Source organism: Lepidochelys kempii, chromosome 5 (assembly GCF_965140265.1).
Source record: "Lepidochelys kempii isolate rLepKem1 chromosome 5, rLepKem1.hap2, whole genome shotgun sequence".
Classification (NCBI taxonomy): Eukaryota; Metazoa; Chordata; order Testudines; family Cheloniidae; genus Lepidochelys; species Lepidochelys kempii.
In genome coordinates, this window is record NC_133260.1 from 102696581 (window position 1) to 102716549 (window position 19969).

The 19969-nt window shown below is 40.9% G+C and overlaps 1 protein-coding gene across 4 annotated transcripts in view; it reads right to left on the minus strand.

Moving 5' to 3' along the window:
• Positions 1-19969, minus strand: part of RFX3 (regulatory factor X3) — a 250111-nt gene that overhangs the window by 113452 nt on the left and 116690 nt on the right. For 3 of the 4 annotated variants that reach the window (XM_073345241.1, XM_073345239.1, XM_073345242.1), the window contains exon 2: positions 300-424. In XM_073345241.1, coding sequence (XP_073201342.1) covers positions 300-416 — 117 coding nt within the window. In that variant the 5' untranslated portion in view covers positions 417-424. Of the gene's footprint in view, positions 1-299; positions 425-19969 lie in introns of those variants that run through there. The other variant, XM_073345240.1, reaches the window with a different exon arrangement.

Sequence of the window (19969 nt, forward strand, 5' to 3'; positions counted from 1 at the left end):
AATGTTAAATTATGATGTTACATTACTATATTATCTATTATTACTACCACATATTTATATATATATGGTGGTTATACACCTCTGATAAATGTCTTGATGATCTTATTCAAGGAATAAATCCTAGAAGCAGTGTGTCTTTTTATGTAGCTCTTTTGGTTTTAGCAAAATAAAATGGATAAAAACAGAAAGAAGAGTTCATTTAGCAGACCTATACAAAATCAGTCCTTCATTATATTTGAGGAAAGGCACAACTGTGACTTGACTTTTCATGTTTTTTTCCTAGACTAACAGCCACCTACCTGCTGCTGTACCGGTACTTGCTGTACTACCTGTGTGGGCACTGCTGCCTGGCCAGCCACAGATGTCTGTAAAGTCACTGTTGAACCTGTGTCCGACACAGTCTCTGATGTCTGCATCGTGGTCTCTGAATAAAATTAAAATGTAAAATCCAGTTTACCACATGAACTTTTTTGCTTGTTGTCACTTATCTTTATGTAAATCTTAAAAGAGTAACATTTGCCCAAATTCTAATCTGGGGATTAGCTAAAAGATTTTCCCCCCCTACCATCACATGGCTATGTGCACATTTCTTCCCCCAGCCCCTCGGCTGCTATATCCTAAAATATAAGAAAATATGTATGTAGCATTATACAGGTTATTGCTCTATTTACTTATGGCTGCTGCACAGAAAGAAAACGGAGAACAGAATACTTCAAGCTTTAGATGCTAACAATAAGTAATTTTTCCTAGTTTACCTACCAGCCTGCTTTATAACATAGAATATCATAGAATATCAGGGTTGGAAGGGACCCCTGAAGGTCATCTAGTCCAACCCCCTAACCCCCATAACAGTGTATGCTAGTTCAGTAGCAAGGTGCTTTTGAACCTATTTATTGCTGTGAAGTAAAGAACTTTTAGAGAAATTAACCTGATTCTTCTCCACTTGTCATGGGATAAATTAGCTTCAACTCCATGAAAGTCCTTGGAAGTTACGTCACGGTAAAACTCATTTGAGAGGACAATCAAACCCTACATCTTTGCATCGTAGTTAAATCTGGACACTTGAAGCTATCTATACAACGAACAATATAATTAGTCTTAGAAACTGCACTTATAAGTATTTCACTTTTATTGAGCCAGCACTAAACACGCCTTCTTATAAAGTCTCCAATAACCACTGTATTGAACTGAATACTTCAAAACACAATTCATACTGACTGTCCTTAATTCTAGAGAACTATAAGTCATTTCTACAAAAGGCATTTTTAAATTATGGTGTATCCCATATACTCAGTTTTCAGAAAGTACTGACACAGAATGAGCAAAGTATATTGAAAAAGTTCAATGAGTAAAATATGTAATACCAGAAATACTTTTTTCTTTACTTTTTTCTTTCTGAAGAGTCACCATGTGGAAGGCATTTTTTCTCCATAAGAATGCAGGCTCAAACATTCATATATGTAAATATTTAGGGGCATCTTCTGCTCTCACTTAAGCCCCAAATATCTCTATTATTTAATAAACTTAATGAACAGAGATGTATCTGACTTATTTGTAGTCTACAATTGAGGCAGGAAATCAATTATGAAAGAACAAATCTGGAGACTTAGAAATGAGTCTGTCCTTAGTCTGTAGCTGATTCAGGTAATTTCTTAAAGCCAGCTATTTCTTGCTTCAGATACTTTACAGTATAAACAGTCTATAGGCAAATGCAAAATGATACATCTAGGAACAAGAAATGCAGGACATACCTCCCAAATGGAGGTCTCTATCCAGGAAAGTATTGACTCCAATAAAGAATTTATGGGTCAGAGTGGACAAGCAACTCAACATGAGCAGTACTGTAGAAAAAAGAGTGCAGTACTGTAGAAAAAAGAGCTAATGTGATCCTTGGATGTGTAAACAGGGTAGCAGTAGGAAGTGATTTTACTTCTGCAGACAGCATCAGTGAGACCAATACTGAAATACTGCATACAGTTCTAGTGTCCACATTTTAAAAAGGATTTTGAAAAATATGAGAGATTGCAGAAAAAAGCTACAGAAATGATTCAGGGGCTGAAGGAATTGCTTTACAGCGCGAGACTTAAGAGCTCAATCTGTTTAGCTGATCAGAAAGAAGACTGAGAGATGACTTCATTAGAGCATATAGGTACCTTCACGGGGAGAAAATACCAGATACTAAAGGGCTCTTTAATCTAGTGGATAAAGCCATAACAAGAACCAACGGCTAAAAGCCGAAGCTAGAAAAATTCAGATTAAAAATAAGGCACTTTTTAAAAAAAATTTTTTTTAATAGTGAGTGGGATTAACCACTGGAACAAACTACCAAGGGAAGTGGTGGATTCTCCATGTCTTGACATCTTCAAATCCAGACAGGATGTCTCTCTGGAAGACATGCTTGAGTCAGAACACAAGTTACTGGGCTCAATATAGGATAACTGGGTGAAATTTAATGACCTGTGATATACCAAAGGTCAGACTAAAACATCTAACAGTCTCCGCTGGCCACAAACTCTAGAAATCTGTAACTAAAGTTCTCTGACTGAGAAAAAGAATACTAGTATCATCATCTATTAATAAAATACTTCCTTCATAAATCCAGACTATAGGATCTTCACATATGACTTTAAGCACTGGAACCACTTCAAGCAGTATCATTTAACGGCACACACACACTGACCTGCCATGGCCAAATGTTCTAGAGAAGGTTGCAATGGGCCTGTTTCCTCTGTTTTCCTCTGCCTGCACAAAATCATATGAACATGATGAAGTGGGGAACAAGAGAAGGCAGAAGCAGTACAATTGGAAAAGTCTACAATCTTCTCAATTATCTTCCTCCAAAACTGGGATTACTCATGTAAGTATTGCTCAGTCTGAAGAAGGGCTGAAGAATCTGGACATTAGTTGGGTATTGCTACTGCTTACTAATTGCCTACATTGGGTGCTGAAGAGACAACTTTGTGAAGGAGAAAGGAAGGTTACGTAAGTGACTCATTAGATTAAGTGAGCACCACTCAACATGGCTAAGGGCCCAGTGTAGAGACAGACTGCCCTCCTGAAGCAAGGATCTAGCACTTCTCTCAAGACTTAATGTGGGCTCGGGTGGCTCCGCCCCATTGCACTCATGAGAGATGTTAGGATTGGAGGGAGGAGTTTAAGAAGGAGATACTCATGTCAATTGATGGCAGACCAGGGAGCAGAGCTGACCTTCAGTCCTCAGCTCCTGGAAAGAGGGCAAACTGCAAGCAAGAACTTCTCAGAGGACTGCTGCCCAACAGCCCTTGCCTGAAGAGAAGGAGGGCCAGAGGCTGACTCTCCTAGAGAGAGAACTATTCACCTCTACTACATGTGAACTCAGTTTAGGGCCACAGACAGATGAGTGCCCTTTGAAAGAAGAGAGCCTTAACCCAATTAAGGATAATTCATTTGTGTTAATTCCTCTTATTTCTCTTCATTAACTGCCCTTTAACATGACCTGGCCAGAGGGCCACGACACAGGAAGAGGGAGACCACCACGGCCCCAGAGCGACCATCAGCAGGAGGTACCGGATAGGAGAAGAGAGCTACTAAGCAACACCTGACCACAAAGAGGCACTAATAGTGAGCCAGCCCCTTCATACCTACTGAGATCATATGGCTAGCCTTTTATCTCATTTACTTTATTACACAAGGCGAAAGAGAAACAGCATACAGGAAACCTTTATCCCAACATGACAGAAATGCATTTGATACAGATCCCAATCCCTTCTTGCTTTTCTACAAAACGTCCATCACTTCAAATTTTCTGGGAAGAATGACTGTCTTCAAGTGACAGAAATCTTGTCATGTGACATTCAACTCTTAAAATAGTGGGATTTTTACAGATTTACAATTTTGTATCGCTCACTGAGCAGACAAAGTTCTCAACTGCAAAAATCTGGTAAAAACACTAATACCAAACATAAGAAGTTTTAAGAAATATTATTTAAAAAATGACAAAAAGCATCAAAGACAACGGGAAGACTATTTCTTTAACCCAGTGTTGCTGGCAGAGAGGAACTGAGGACAGAAGAATGTAGAACATTCATAACTGCAAGCTAATGTGTGTACACCACCTAACAATAACCTTATTTCTTTGTTCTCTAGCCAGGAATCACCTCTTTCCCGGCTGGTACAGAGGAATGAGATTATACTTTATATCATTTTCTTCTCCCAAACCAGTTTGGGGCACTTACTTTTCCACCCCACCTCATAAGGACTACATAATGGATTATTTTCCACATGTCTGAATCAAGCAAATTATCTCATTAAATAGCACACATACAGCTGCTTGGAAGATGAAACCGAAACCTTGGAATCTGAAATTTAGAGTGGAATTTAGGTAGGCAGATGTAATGGGAATTTGGAGAGACCATACAAATTAACTCTACTATTGATACAAAAAGTTATGCGCAATCATTAATATCCATAAGTGGTCATGTCCTTTATTTTACAGTTTGTCTGAAAGCCAATAATTCTACTAGCAAAATGGTCCTTAAAATTATGTTGGGCATTTGTTCCTTAATTACTCAGCAAAGGGTGCCACCTACTGAATTACCTGCTCTACTACCTAAAGCACCTAGATTTTTCTGAACCAGAACAGCGAGATCAGACAAAATAACTATTTGAAGTGAGGCTTTAAGCCAATATAATAAATAATAATAAACAAATAAAAGCTACAGCATCAGGAGGATACAGGATGGGTAGAAGAGGATTAAAAGGGAAAACAGGAATGGAAAGAACTTGCAGCCAGAGGGAACAGGGGATAGACTGGAGAATAGCACTGTCACCAGGAAAAGGCAGGTCTATGTGATCGGGAACTCTTTATTGAGAAGAATAGACAGGCTTGTAACCAGAGCTGATCCAGAGAATAGAAGGGTGTGCTGTTTTCCAGGTGCTAAGATATGGGATGTAGACCTGAGGTTGAAAAGGATCCTAAAGGGAGCAGGAAAGAATCCCCTAATTATCCTTCATGTGGGAACAAATGATACGGCTAGATTCTCGCTGGAAAGTATTAAGGGAGACTATGCTAGGCTGGGGAAGACGCTTAAGGAAATCGAGGCTCAGGTGATCTTTAGTGGGATTCTGCCTGTTCCTAGAGAAGGGCAACAAAGGTGTGACAAGATTATGACTATCAACAGATAGCTCAGGCAGTGGTGCTATAAGGAGGGCTTTGGGATGTATGGCCACAGGGAGGCATTCATAGACAGATGACAATTCTCTCGGGATGGACTTCATCTGAGTAGGGAAGGAAATAGACTTCTAGGATGGAGGAAGGCACAACTGATTAAGAGAGCTTTAAACTAGGAATTTGGGGGAGATGGTTGGGAGATGTCCAGGTAATCTCCACGCCGGATTTTAGCATTGTGAGGGAAGAAAACCAAGTAAGAAAGGATACAGCCGTGGGTAGGAGAATGTATATAAGGAGGAAGGGCAGTGTGGATACCACTCTAGTAGGTTATACTGGCTGTAGAATGACCGTGCCTAATAGGGTACAGAATGTGAGCGAGGCCAAAGAGCAAAAATTAAGAGGTTTGTACACTAATGCGAGGAGCCTAGGTAACAAAATGGAGGAACTAGAGCTACTGGTGCAGGAAGTGAAACCAGATATTATAGGGATAACAGAAACATGGTGACATAGTCGTCATGACTAGACTACAGGTTTTGAAGGGTATGTGCTGTTTAGGAAAGACAGAAATAAAGGTAAAGGTGGTGGAGTAACATTGTATATCAATGATGAGGTAGAATGTAAAGAAATAAGAAGCGATGGAATGGAGACGTCAGAGTCCGTCTGGGTAAAAATTACACTGGGGAAGAAAACTACTAGAGCCTCCCCTAGGATAGTGCTTGGGGTGTGCTATAGACTGCCTGGATCTAATCTGGATATGGACAGAGCCCTCTTTAATGTTTTTAATGAAGTAAATACTAATGGAAACTGCGTGATCATGGGATACTTTAACTTCCCAGAGATAGACTGGAGGACGAGTGCTAGTAATAACAATAGGGCTCAGATTTTCCTAGATGCGATAGCTGATGGATTCCTTCATCAAGTAGTTGCTGAAGCGACTAGAGGGGATGCCATTTTAGATTTGGTTTTGGTGAGTAGTGAGGACCCCACAGAAGAAATGGTTGCAGTGGACAATCTTGGTTCAAGTGATCATGAGCTAATTCAGTTCAAACTGAATGGAAGGATTATCAAAAATAAATCTGCAACTAGGGTTTTTGATTTCAAAAGGGCTGACTTTCAAAAATTAAGGAAATTAGTTAGGGAAGTGGATTGGACTGAAGAACTTATGGATCTAAAGGCAGAGGAGGCCTGGTTTACTTTAAATCAAAGCTACAGAAGCTATCAGAAACCTGCATCCCAAGAAAGGGGAAAAAATTCATAGGCAGGAGTTGTAAACCAAGTTGGATAAACAAGCATCTCAGAGAGGTGATTAAGAAAAAGCAGAAAGCATACAGGGAGTGGAAGATGGGAGGGATCAGCAAAGAAAGCTACCTTATTGAGGTCAGAACATGTAGGGATAAAGTGAGAAAGGCTAAAAGTCAAGTAGAGTTGGACCTTGAAAAGCGAATTAAAACCAATAGTAAAAGGTCCTATAGCCATATAAATAAGAAGAAAACAAAGAAAGAAGAAGTGGGACCGTTGAACACTGAGGATGGAGTGGAGGTTAAGGATAATCTAGGCATGGCCCAATTTATCTTCATAAATGATCTGGAGGATGGTGTAGATTGCACTCTCAGCAAATTTGCGGATGATACTAAACTGGGAGGAGTGGTAGATACGCTGGAGGGGAGGGATAGGATACAGAAGGACCTAGACAAATTGGAGGATTGGGCCAAAAGAAATCTGATGAGGTTCAATAAGGATAAGTGCAGGGTCCTGCACTTAGGACGGAAGAATCCAATGCACCGCTACAGACTAGGGGCCGAATGGCTAGGCAGCAGTTCTGCGGAAAAGGACCTAGGGGTGACAGTGGATGAGAAGCTGGATATGAGTCAGCAGTGTGCCCTTGTTGCCAAGAAGGCCAATGGCATTTTGGGATGTATAAGTAGGGGCATAGCGAGCAGATCGAGGGACGTGATCGTTCCCCTCTATTCGACATTGGTGAGGCCTCATCTGGAGTACTATGTCCAGTTTTGGGCCCCACACTACAAGAAGGATGTGGATAAATTGGAGAGAGTCCAGCGAAGGGCAACAAAAATGATTAGGGGTCTAGAACACATGACTTATGAGGAGAGGCTGAGGGAGCTGGGATTGTTTAGTCTGCAGAAGAGAAGAATGAGGGGGGATTTGATAGCTGCTTTCAACTACCTGAAAGGGGGTTCCAAGGAGGATGGCTCTAGACTGTTCTCAATGGTAGCAGATGACAGAACGAAGAGTAATGGTCTCAAGTTGCAGTGGGGAAGGTTTAGATTGGATATTAGGAAAAACTTTTTCACTATGAGGGCGGTGAAACACTGGAATGCGTTACCTAGAGAGGTGGTAGAATCTCCTTCCTTAGAGGTTTTTAAGGTCAGGCTTGACAAAGCCCTGGCTGGGATGATTTAACTGGGAATTGGTCCTGCTTCGAGCAGGGGGTTGGACTAGATGACCTTCTGGGGTCCCTTCCAACCCTGATATTCTATGATTCTATGATTCTAAACAAATACTTTGCCTCAGTCTTTAATAAGGCTAAAGAGGATCTTAGGGATAATGGTAGCATGACAAATGGCAACGAGGATATGGAGGTAGATATTACCATATCTGAGGCAGAAGCAAAACTTGAACAGCTTAATGGGACTAAATCGGGGGGCCCAAATAATCTTCATCCAAGAATGTTAAAAGAATTGGCACATGAAATTGCAAGCCCATTAGCAAGAATTTTTAATGAATCTGTATACTCAGGGGTTATACCGTATGACTGGAGAATTGCTAACATAGTTCCTATTTTTAAGAAGGGGGAAAAAAGTGATCCAGGTAACTACAGGCCTGTTAGTTGACATCTGTAGTATGCAACGTCTTGGAAAAAATTTTGAAGGAGAAAGAACTTAAGGACATTGAGGTCAATGGTAAATGGGAAAAATACAACATGGTTTTACAAAAGGTGGATTGTTCCAAACCAACCTGATCTCCTTCTTTGAGAAAGTAACAGATTTTTTAGACAAAGGAAACGCAGTGGATCTAATTTACCTAGATTTCAGTAAGGCGTTTGATACCGTGCCACAGGGGGAATTATTAGTTACATTGGAAAAGATGGGGATCAATATGAAAATTGAAAGGTGGATAAGGAATTGGTTAAAAGGGAGACTACAGCAGGTCCTACTGAAAGGTGAACTGTCAGGATGGAGGGAGGTTACCAGTGGAGTTCCTCAGGGATCAGTTTTGGGACCAATCTTATTTAATCTTTTTATTACTGACCTCAGCACAAAAAGTGGGTGTGCGCTAATAAAGTTTGCGGATGATACAAAGCTGGGAGGTATTGCCAATTTAGAGAAGGACCAGGAAATCATACAGGAAGATTTGGATGACCTTGTAAACTGGAGTAATAATAATAAGATGAAATTTAATAGTGAGAAGTGTAAGGTTATGCATTTAGGGATTAATAACAAGAATTTTAGTTATAACCTAGGGACGCATCAATTAGAAGTAATAGAGGAGGAGAAGGACCTTGTAGTATTGGTTGATCACAGGATGACTATGAGCCGCCAACGTGATATGGCCGTGAAAAAAGCTAATGCAGTCTTGTGATGCATCAGGCGAGGTATTTCCAGTAGAGATAAGGAGGTTTTAGTACCGTTATACAAGGCACTGGTGAGACCTCACCTGGAATACTGTGTGCAGTTCTGGTCTCCTATGTTTAAGAAGGATGAATTCAAACTGGAACAGGTACAGAGAAGGGCTACTAGGATGATCCAAAAAATGGAAAACCTGTTTTATGAAAGGAGATTCAAGGAGCTTGGCTTGTTTCGCCTAACTAAAAGAAGGTTGAGGGGAGATATGATTGCTCTCTATAAATATATCAGAGGAATAAATACCGGAGAGGGAGAGGAATTATTTCAGCTCAGTACCAATGTGGACACAAGAACAAACGGATATAAACTGGTCATTGGGAAGTTTAGACTTGAAATTAGACAAAGGTTTCAAACCATCAGAGGAGTGAAGTTTTGGAATAGCCTTCCAAGGGAAGCAGTGATGGCAAAAGACCTATCTGGCTTTAAGATTAAACTTGATAAGTTTATCGAGGAGATGGTATGATGGGGTATCATGATTTTGGTAATTAATTGATCTTTAAATATTCCTGGTAAACAGACCCAATGGCTTGTGATGGGATGTTAGATGGGGTGGGATCTGAGTTACTACAGAAAATTTTTTCCTGGGTATCTGGCTGGTGAATCTTGCCCATATGCTCAGGGTTTAGCTGATCATCATATTTGGGGTCGGGAAGGAATTTTCCTCCAGGGCAGATAGGAAGAGGCCCTGGAGGTTTTTCGCCTTCCTTTGTAGCACGGGGCACTTGCTGGAGGATTCTCTGCTCCTTGAAGTCTTTAAACCACGATTTGAGGACTTCAATAGCTCAGACATAGATGAGAGGTTTTTTGCAGGAGTGGGTGGGTGAGATTCTGTGGCCTGCATTGTGCAGGAGGTCAGACTAGATGATCATAATGGTCCCTTCTGACCTTAGTATCTATGAATCTATGAATCAACAATCAGAGCATCAGCATGAGAAAGGCACTGGCAGATGATAATGTTTTAACTTTAATCTTCGCATCATGTAGTCATGCTGTGAGCAGGGTTAGATGAAGAAGTTATTCACCTTGTGCAGTAACAATGGTTCTTCAAGATGTGTGTCTCTGTGGCTGCTCCACTTTAGGTTAGCTATATTTCTTTATTTTAAAAAAATTGTTTTGGTAAGATAGAGATATTTTTCTTTAATTGCCAGATTTTTCCCTTTCACCATTGGGGAAACTTTTATCAGACACAATCCCTGACTCACCTGGATTTAAAAAATGTGACTCGTGCCATGAGGTGATGGCAGACCGTCTCAGACGGTCATTCATTGTGTGTCCGTTGCTGGTGGAGACCCATATCTCCCCAAAATGCTCACATTGCAGTAACCTGAAAGTCAGGGCAAGGCATGACAAAGATCACGGTGGACCCAGCCAGGGTTGCCCATACCATTGCTGTACCTCACAAGGATGGTAAGATTTGGTCTCAGCTGCTTCACATGTTGGTATTCGTCCCATCGGAGAAGAGTGCTGGGAGGAGAAACAGTTCCCATGTACTTCCTCCTCTTCATCACTGGAGAAGGGATGTGGAGCCAGAGAAGTGGGCAATTGTTCGGTTAGTTGGCCCAGAGATCCCCTCGGTACCGAGCAAGGGTGATTGTGGCACTGAGGAGATCGCTATATCCTTGTGTTGTAGAAACTGCTGTGGAGCAGTATGTTTCTGTGGCAGCGGTGCTGCTGATGTGGATATAGTCGGTGCCTTTCTCGAGATGGTTGGTGCCGATGACTGAATCCGTGCCAGTGGGGGCGGTATTCCTTGTTGAGTCGATCTCGGTGCTGATTCCCACACTGGGGTGGTCGGTGCCATGGAGGAGGAACATCTCAACTACGTTCCAGAATGGCGGGGCTTGGCAGAGGTCCACTGAAGGACGGTGCCGGAGGTGCCTGGAGCCGCCTGGAGCCTCAAAGGTGCTCACTCTACTTGAACTCGGCACCGAAGAAGGTGACCTTGCTGGGGAGCTCTTTTTCTTTGAGTGTCCCTATTGGGAGAGGTCGCGGCTTGCTTCCTGGACGATTGGGAAGGCTGAGCACTCCCATTAGCAAAGGTTTGTTTGGGGAACCATCTGCTGATGTAGATTTTGTTCCTGGAGGAGTAGGCTGAAGGGACTTCTCCATCTAAATGATTTGAGGCAGAGATCTCTGTCACGCCTTGCCCTGGCTTTCAGATTACTGCAACATGAACATTTTGGGGGGATATGGGTCTCCCCCAAACAACGGACACACAATGAATGACCGTCTGAGATGGGCATTGCCTCATGGCAAGAGTCACATTTTTTAAATCTGGGTGAGCTAAGCATTGTGTCTGATAAAGATTTCCCCAACGGGGAAAAGAGGAACAAAATTTTTTTTATAAAGAAATCTAGCTAGCCTAAAGTGGAGCATCCACAGGGACCTCACTCAAAGAAGATACAGGGATTAACTCACCTGCAGCAGCCTGGAGCCCTATTTACACATGTGCTCCACCATTGCTCCCACCAGTGGCTACCAATGGTAGCAACAGTAAGAAAAATGCCTAATGCAGATGCCCTCATGGGGAAGGGCCTTAAGTCTGAAAATTTAAGAATCTAGTAAATGAAAAGAACAAAGACAAAAATAATCCCTCTAGATTTAAGGATGTAACTTGCTGTCTCTCTCTCTCCAGTGGAACTACAATACATTCTAACTAGTATTTTGCCAGAGGCACTTGAATTGATTAGTTCTGTAGGTTGATTTAACAGTAGATCAATTAGAATGCTAAAGCATGTTTGGGGAATATAAATGCGGTTGCCAATTTTCGCTGAACAGATAATTTAAAGGTAACACCTTAATTCCTACCTATTCAGAAGTATTTTGGTTTGTCTCCTCTATTTCTACACTGTCCACGCTCACCCCATGAGGACAATTCTTTAACATGATTTGCTAACACATCACAGGATTTTCCTTAAACGTGAAATATGCTCTGCTTTACATCCAACATGTATAGTGTCCCTGTTCAGTGGCAGTTGTTGCTAATGCCATGTCCTGGAGCAGTTTAGTTAGTAAAATTATTTTACAGGGCTTCTTCAAGTGATGTTTATCAGTTACACTAATTCATTCTGATAAACTAAATAAACCTCTGCAGTTTTTCAGGGATGCTCCACATACGTAAATGAGCTGTATATTGTTGAAGGAGAGAGATGCCCAATTTCAGTCTAGTCATATTTGCCTAATGGGACTGTCAGGTGTATCACAAGCAACAGATGCTTGTTTGACAAAGGATCTTTCTATTCTGGCTAATTAAGCAGTAGGACACACCCGCCTGTTAACAGTTCTGCTTTGTACCAGCAGTATTGGCTGAATCATGAGAATCTACAGTTAAATAGGCCACATTTTGAAAGAAGGCTAATTAACCCCTAGGAGAAGGAAAAGAATATTGCACAAACCCAGCTGCTGCACGTGACAAGATTAGCATATCTTCAGCCTAATAGGCAAAACCCAGGCAAAGTAACTGTGTTAAGAATACATGTTTTACTGCAAATTATGTGTACTCTAATGTTGTTTGTTAAGCTTCCTAAAGATTATTTAATACACTCAGTTTCACAGCAGGGATCCTTCTGTTTTCAACACTTTACATACCAGACTGAATGGTTTAAGAGCCTGACCTTATTATCTACTGTCTATCAAATAGTATTGAATAAATGTGTCAGCTTAATAGTAACTATTTATTTTTTTATTGGGCTCCTTCATCCTGAACTAATTTACTTTTCTAAATACTAGTTTGTAAAGTTTTGTTCCACTACATATATGTTATTGTCTACACCAAATAACGTACCAGGTTTTAATTCAACGCTGAAACTAAAAGCCTGTACATTTTACTTTCAAGTGCAGCAGGAAATTTCTTTTTTCTCCTTTAGAAGGGTAAATAAAACATCTTAGAAGCCAAAGTAAACTAAATCTTCTAATCACACGCAATGATGACTGGCTTTTAATGGTCAGAATGAAAACATAATCTTTGACCTTACCTACTCATAGTAGTGAATGACCAACACACTCATTAAGAATTTCAGGCAACATAATGACTTATACAACAAAGTAAAATTCTTAGAACATCTAAGTATCAACAAATAAATTAATACACTGTGCTTAGTTCTTGAACCATACTACAAATGTGAACAGATCTTAATAAATACTATGGATTCTTTTTTATCTTTTGTATAAATTTAAATAAATAAATCAAATAAATAATTATTTCAAATAAGAGTTCTTACGATCATCATTAACGTTTGGTGGGCTGCATACACCTATTTCTATGATCTAGGAATTATTGTGGGGAAGTCCATGGCTTATGTTATGCAGGAAGTTGAGTAGAAGATCACAATGATCCCTTCTGCCCATGGAATCTGTTAATCTATTTCTAAGGTAGAAGACAACTTCGATGCACTATTCTGAGTGGGTAAAGAAGAAAGTTTTAAACATTTTTTTTTTAATTTTAAGGAAACTAATTTGGAGAAAATTAGTCCTGGATTGTCTGTCCCCTCTGACTCACTTAGGGATAACAAAATAGACAGGAGTAGGCAGCTGGATATTTCTAAGATATGGATTGATCTGACATATTTTATTTAGTAAAATAGCTTGTTCACCATCTCGAGAGTTCTAGGGAGGAGAGAAGGAATAGCTGTGAAATTACAGAAAGTCTGTAAACTTGATTCTGTAGCTCCATATATCACCACTAATGCACACCTAACTACGGTACCTGGACCCAAGAGGAAGAAGCATAGACAGCTACAAATTAGCATGGACCCTTTCTGGTAATTCCCAATGGAAGAGTCACAAAAGGCACACTGACTGGAAATTTTGTTTACTGGTTTACTTCTAATTTCCCATACGTGTATTCACTAGTCATCATAATAGGGTTCCCCATCTCCAGTTAAGCACAGATCTTTTGGCCGAAAGGATGTGGCATAGACCTCTTGCTGTGACCTACCAAAAGGTGCTTCCAAACCTGTAGCAACATACTAATAAAACCTGTTAGAGCATCAAAATTATATTTAATCCTGCTAGGTATTACAAATATGTCGTCTTAGGAAAACTAATTCTAAAAAACAATTCTTTAACATTCGCTCATAAGGTCTCCCAAGGCAGGATCAGATTCATAAGTAGGAAAGTTAGAAGAAAGGAAATAAACATTTCAGTCAACTATTACATTTTTCTATTCTCAGATATTACTTTGTTCACTAGAGGTTTTGGCGACACAAGAGTGGGTTGGGGGGGGGGGGGGGACCTGGATTTGTGCTGGAAATGGCCCAACTTGATTATCATGCACATTGTAAGGAGAGTGATCACTTTAGATAAGCTATTACCAGCAGGAGAGTGGGGTGGGGGGAGGTATTTTTTCATGCTTTGTGTGTATAAAAAGATCTTCTACACTTTCCACAGTATGCATCCGATGAAGTGAGCTGTAGCTCATGAAAGCTTATGCTCAAATAAATTGGTTAGTCTCTAAGGTGCCACAAGTATTACTTTTCTTTTTGCGAATACAGACTAACACGGCTGTTACCCTGAAACTTGGCATTGTAGACACACTGATATTCTCTGCTGATTTAGGAACCTTTTTACACCTGTGTTTCTAAGTATCAAGAATCCTAGTATTGGTGCTAGAATGTTTATTATTGCAGCAACATGCACCTTCATTGAGGTTTATTTTAATGATAATCACCTAGCTTTGCAAGTAGTCCAGGATGATAAGGATTTGGGCTGGCTAGGGCCTAAAATTCCTTTCCTCAAGTCAATATTTCCCATACTTTGGAATATGCAAAATTCATAGCTTTTTGTCCTAAATCAAGCTTTATGAAAATAATTTGTGAGAAGTAATTCTCTTATAAGCATCTGACACACTGCTTTGAGGCTAGAAATTTTAGGATCCTGAATCTGAGTGAAGTGTGCATCCTTGAATAAATACATTGTCCTCAGAGTTAGTCATTAATCAACCATTGATACTATGTCCAGTAGGTCTGGGAACAAGTCTCTTGGGCCAATAAAGTACTATTTATTAAGTGCACTACAACTGTGTTTTTATTTTTCTGATGGTTCTTTGGAATGAGCAAAATTGGGAGGAGGATGTTTACATAAGATCAAAGCTCCAATTCTGTGAGGGAGCATCTGTACCTGCCTGCTAGATCCTTTTATTTAGGGGGGAAAAAAAAAAGATTTGCAATTCTTTGCTGAGACAAACAGTTGTAAACCACTGCAGTACCCAATATCCTGGTGATCTGTGTGAACACTCCTGGATGTAGAGTCCATCCTCCATGGTCCTTTACTAATCAAATTGGTTAGCTGGCCCAACAGTCCGATTTCCCTTATATTCACAGCTATTATAGATCCCCTTTTATTTATATTAGCAATGTAAGAAAGTGGGAAATGTCTAGGTCAAACTGTGAACTCTGTTCTGGATTGTTACCTCCATTTTTGGATTGTAACCTCCATTTCAGATTCAGATATCCGTTTTGTGTTAGCTGCTGTACAGGTCTAACCTTGACAATGCAAGTTATTGTAATGCATTACAGACAGGTGCCCAGCCCAGGAAAGGTGCTTGAATGACTGAGCTGAATGACTATGACTGAGAAACGATCACATAGCAATCTAGTGCCATTAGCTTTAATTGCCTCTCAAAAGCTGTCCCAACACCATGGCATAAGGAAATTCTCTGCAATGAAATCTGAGTTGAATAAGAGCCTGGAGTTTCTCAACCTGGGCAAAAAAGGATAGAAACTTTATTAAAGAGGTGCTTCTTAACTGAGGGAGTCGTTCATCGCTACATGCCGGAAGAACTGGCTGGAAGGACTCTGCCTAGCCTGAAATGCTGATAACTCACACTCCCCTCTCACAACTACCAGTCTGATCTCTCCCCTTCTGAGAGTCTGTCCCAAGACTTCAGTAATTTTGCCTAGATCTGTAGCAATCTAATGCTTTTTAAGCTGTGATTAAGAAATTCCTGTGTTAAATTTGTATTTCTTGCTTACCTGCTACTTAGTCCTCTAAAGGATTAAACTAGAATACCAGAGTGACCACAGCCTAAGTGGAATTCTGAGGGAGTCTGTGTAAGCAAGTAGGGGTGTCTGGAAGGTTCCAGAGTCTGGGGATAGCAGGACAACAGTCTCTCATGTCCCAAGGAAAGGTTCTGACAAGAAGTCTGAGCCTGGGAGCATGCCTTACAGACCCACACCTAAGAACAGTGACCAGGCTCTCCATAGACCCAGTTTGCTTAGAAACATATGGGACAGTGGCTAGGTCCACTCACAACACAAAGGGGCAGCTGGTGTCCAACCAGATGGGACTGGGCCAGGCTGTGATAAGTATTATATAGCCTTCTTCAGAAGAGTGGGGTACTCTTATACACTACATTGGTTTACATAAGACATAGCTGTCATTCTCAATCATGATGAAGATAGCAGGTGTTTCATGGTCAGGTAGACTGCTCTAATTTCTAACCAATTCAGGCTCCTCTAGCCTTCTGATCCATTCCCTTGATAAGCAAGCTCCCAAATTGTTAAACTCATATCTGTGTTAATCTTTGTTCTGTATAGTTCCACAAGTTTGATCACGTATCAGAATTTCCTACTTCCTCAACCTAGTTGATCTACTGCAACTCCCTCTGACTGAGGCAGAGAGAAAAATGAAGGAAGGAAGATAAGAAAAGAAATAGAAAACTAGCCAGAGCTCCAAAATGTCTAACACATGGCTGGTTCTGCTGCTTGTAAGTAAACTGAAGGTGAAGAGGCATCCATCCTTTCCTCATAAGCTGGTGTCCAAAGATGAAGAATTGGATTTCAGAATTAAAAGGTTTACACACTGTCACATTCTGGGGTGCAATACAGACCAGTGAGGGTCTTTGTCATCACCTGTCCCACCACCTTAGGTAACTTCAAAATGCTTTGCTGTTGTAGCTCGCAACGAGGTCCACTCACAAACAACCTATCAGCATGCTAGTCACACCCTGCGTGTCTGAGTATAGCTGTAGCCCTGGTCCAGCAGCTCTGACCCCAGCAGCCTACCAGCAACACTCCAGTCACATTCTAGCTTCCATCAGTCTTGGTTACTACTTGCAGGGTGATCCCAACAAACTCCCAGACCCGAATTTTCCCAAAAACATGTGTTCTGCACTGTCCAGCCATTTCCTGGACAGTTCAGATATTAAAGGTTCATTGCCCCTGTAAAGGTCAATATTCAACGATTTTCTACTTTAACTGGAGTTACCAAACAGTTCAATTTAAACATAACACTGGATTAGTTCAGACTAAAAATAAAACAAGTTTATTTAAGTACAAAGAGACAGGTTTTAAGTGAATACAAATATAATGTATTAAAGTCAGAAATGATTATAAGAGAAATCAAGATAAAACACTTCCTAGTAGCTAAAACTTAACAAGCTAGACTTGGCTCAAGGTAAATCCTTACCACATATGTGATTCCCAGCAACTGCGCTGACCAAAAGTCTCAGGTCAGGATTTCCCCCCGAAAGGGCTGGTTCCTTTGTCTTCTTAGATGAAAGAGAGAGAGAACCAGGAGTGTTTTGCCTCTCACTTTTAGAGCCCAGTCACCCTTTCGAATTGCATTTTCCAGAGAGTTACCCCTTAAATAAAATTCTTTCCAACTGTGAGGAACGAAACATGGAGTCTCATGATAAAAGAGGTTCCATGTTGTTTGTTTGCTAAAATGCAGATTGATCTGTTTCTGCTCCCCTTTGCTGCTAAAGAATGGCCACTTGACAGGTGATTGCCAATTAACTTTGTTAACACCTGGCTAGAGGTGTGATGACAGAACCCCTCACTGATCTGGACTACACCCCGGAATGTGACACATATAAACAACATACCCATCATTAACTAAGGAAGTATACAGACAGAAAATCCCTTATTGACAATACCTGAGATATATGTAATAGATATAAACTATGTATTCCTACAACAGCATTAAAAATAGTAAAATAAGCGTTCATACAACAAAATAATGAAGAGTATTAGGAAGTAATGAATGGTCTTCCTTTTGATCATGAACAAAAATCTCAGTTTGAAGTCAAACACTTGTGCTTACTTACAAACAGAAAAAAGTATTACACTAGCTATTTTTTGTCTCTAATACAAGAAAAATGCTTATAATGTCCATTATAAGAAAATAATTTTCTTCTCTATGACTCATTGAAGACTCTTAAATGAAAGGTTTCAAATAACATTTCTATTTTTTTGCCTATTATATTTAGGTTTGATGCAATTCCCATGACTGTATTATAAAAAAAAGTTTGCACTAAACTGATTTGAAGAGAAGATGACAATGATACAGTGTAGATCAGTGTTTTTCAAAAGTTTGGGTTGCGAGGCACTGGGTCACTCTGGTCAGCGCCGCCAACCAGGAAATTAAAAGTCCTGTAAGCGGTGCTACCCAGCTAAGGTGCCTACCTGTTCTGACACCGCGCTGCGCCCTGGAAGTGGCCAGCAGAGTGTCCAGCTTCTAGACAGGGGGGCCACGGGGCTCCGTGTGCTGCCCTCGCCCTGAGCCCTGGCTCTGCACTGTGGGGGAGGGAGGGGCAGTGCCTGAGAGTCGTGCGCCTCCGCCTAGAAGCCAGACCTGCTCCTGGCTGCTTCCGGGGCGCAGCGCAGTCTGTGGTGCCAGGACAGGTGGGAAGCCTGCCTCTGCATCCCAGCTGCGCTGCTGACCAGGAGCCGCCACAGGTAAGTCTGCGGCCCAATCCCCTGTCCCAGCCCTGAGCCCCCCAAACTCAGAACCCCCTCCTGCACCCCAACCTCCAACCCCAGCCCAGAGCCCCCTCCCACACCCTGAACCCCTCATTCCTGGCCCCACCCCGCAGCCCTCAACCCCACACCCTAACCCTTTGCCCCAGCCCTGAACCTCTCCCACACCCCAAACCCCTCATCCCCAGCTCCGTTGGGTCATGGGCATCAACAATTTTCTTCAATTGGGTCCCCAGAATAAAAGTTCCTGCCCCAAACAGCTTACAGTCACTGAAACCAAAATGTGATAGTTATAATATTACAGTGTCTGATAGCAAAATACGATCTCCCCTAAGCACTATTCCCAACTATTTCATTTCTCATCACAAATAAAAGGGGATAGCACTGGCACTTGGACTATCCCTCCTTAGCACAATGGACAAGTTAAATTATTGATTCCAACACCCATTATCTTAGTACCAGGAAGGAGGAGAAACAGGATAAATAATCTTGTGCAATGAAGGTGGATCAGGTAGAGAAAAGGGAACTGGAGAGGGTAGAGGGAGATGTGGTCATATCCCACAGCCCTGAGAGGAACATGATGTAAATACACTGGTTCCATTCAGCAAAGATTTCACTACAGTACAGACCCCACTATACTGGACTGGAGATCATCCTCATTAATGAGGATGAGTGAGGTTCTACTGAATAATATTTAGCAGTAAGCTAGGATTGAAAAAGAAAAGATTTAGAAAAGATCAAAAATGCCTTCTGGGCTACAAGTAAGTACTGCTATTACAAGAATTCTAGAGCTCCTAGAAAGTTAGAAATTGGCCTGATTTTAAGGGAATTTTTTCTAGAGACTACAGAAAGTACAAAAATGACTACTAGTAAAAGGCACTAATTATAGGAATAAAGAAAAAAAGTCATTTCAGGTTATAGAACAAAAGTTTTGGGATACATAAACAAGTGTCTGGTGGGGGAAGAGGAAATGATAACAAGCTCAGGAAGAACCCTCCTATGCCTAACTAATGTCAGATGAGCAGAGATCCACATGGTGTATCAGTCACTTTCCAAAACTAGAATTCTATGGAAGCAATTGTATGAGGGAGAAGCAGTGATTTAAAAACACTGGGACTGGTGTAAGAGGGTCTTAGAAAAAGTCAAATACCCTCCAGGATAAAAAAAAGTATTGATATTACACGAATTCTCACATTACTAGTGAGTACAAAGTTTAACAACAACTCAACACATTATGCTTCACTGGGTATCTCTATGGGTCACTTATTGTATAGGAGCACTTTCAAAATAATGCAGAGTATTACATTCCATGTTGCTCTCTATGCTACTAGAAGTGGGTTAAAGCAATTTGGAAAGTTTAGGTACTCCTTAAAATGAGCTTTTACTATCTATTACCAAACAGTAAGTCAGCAGTTAGAATTCTTTTCTGCCGCTAACACAAAACAAAAATCCTATCAAAAGGAGCCATTCCTTTGTGT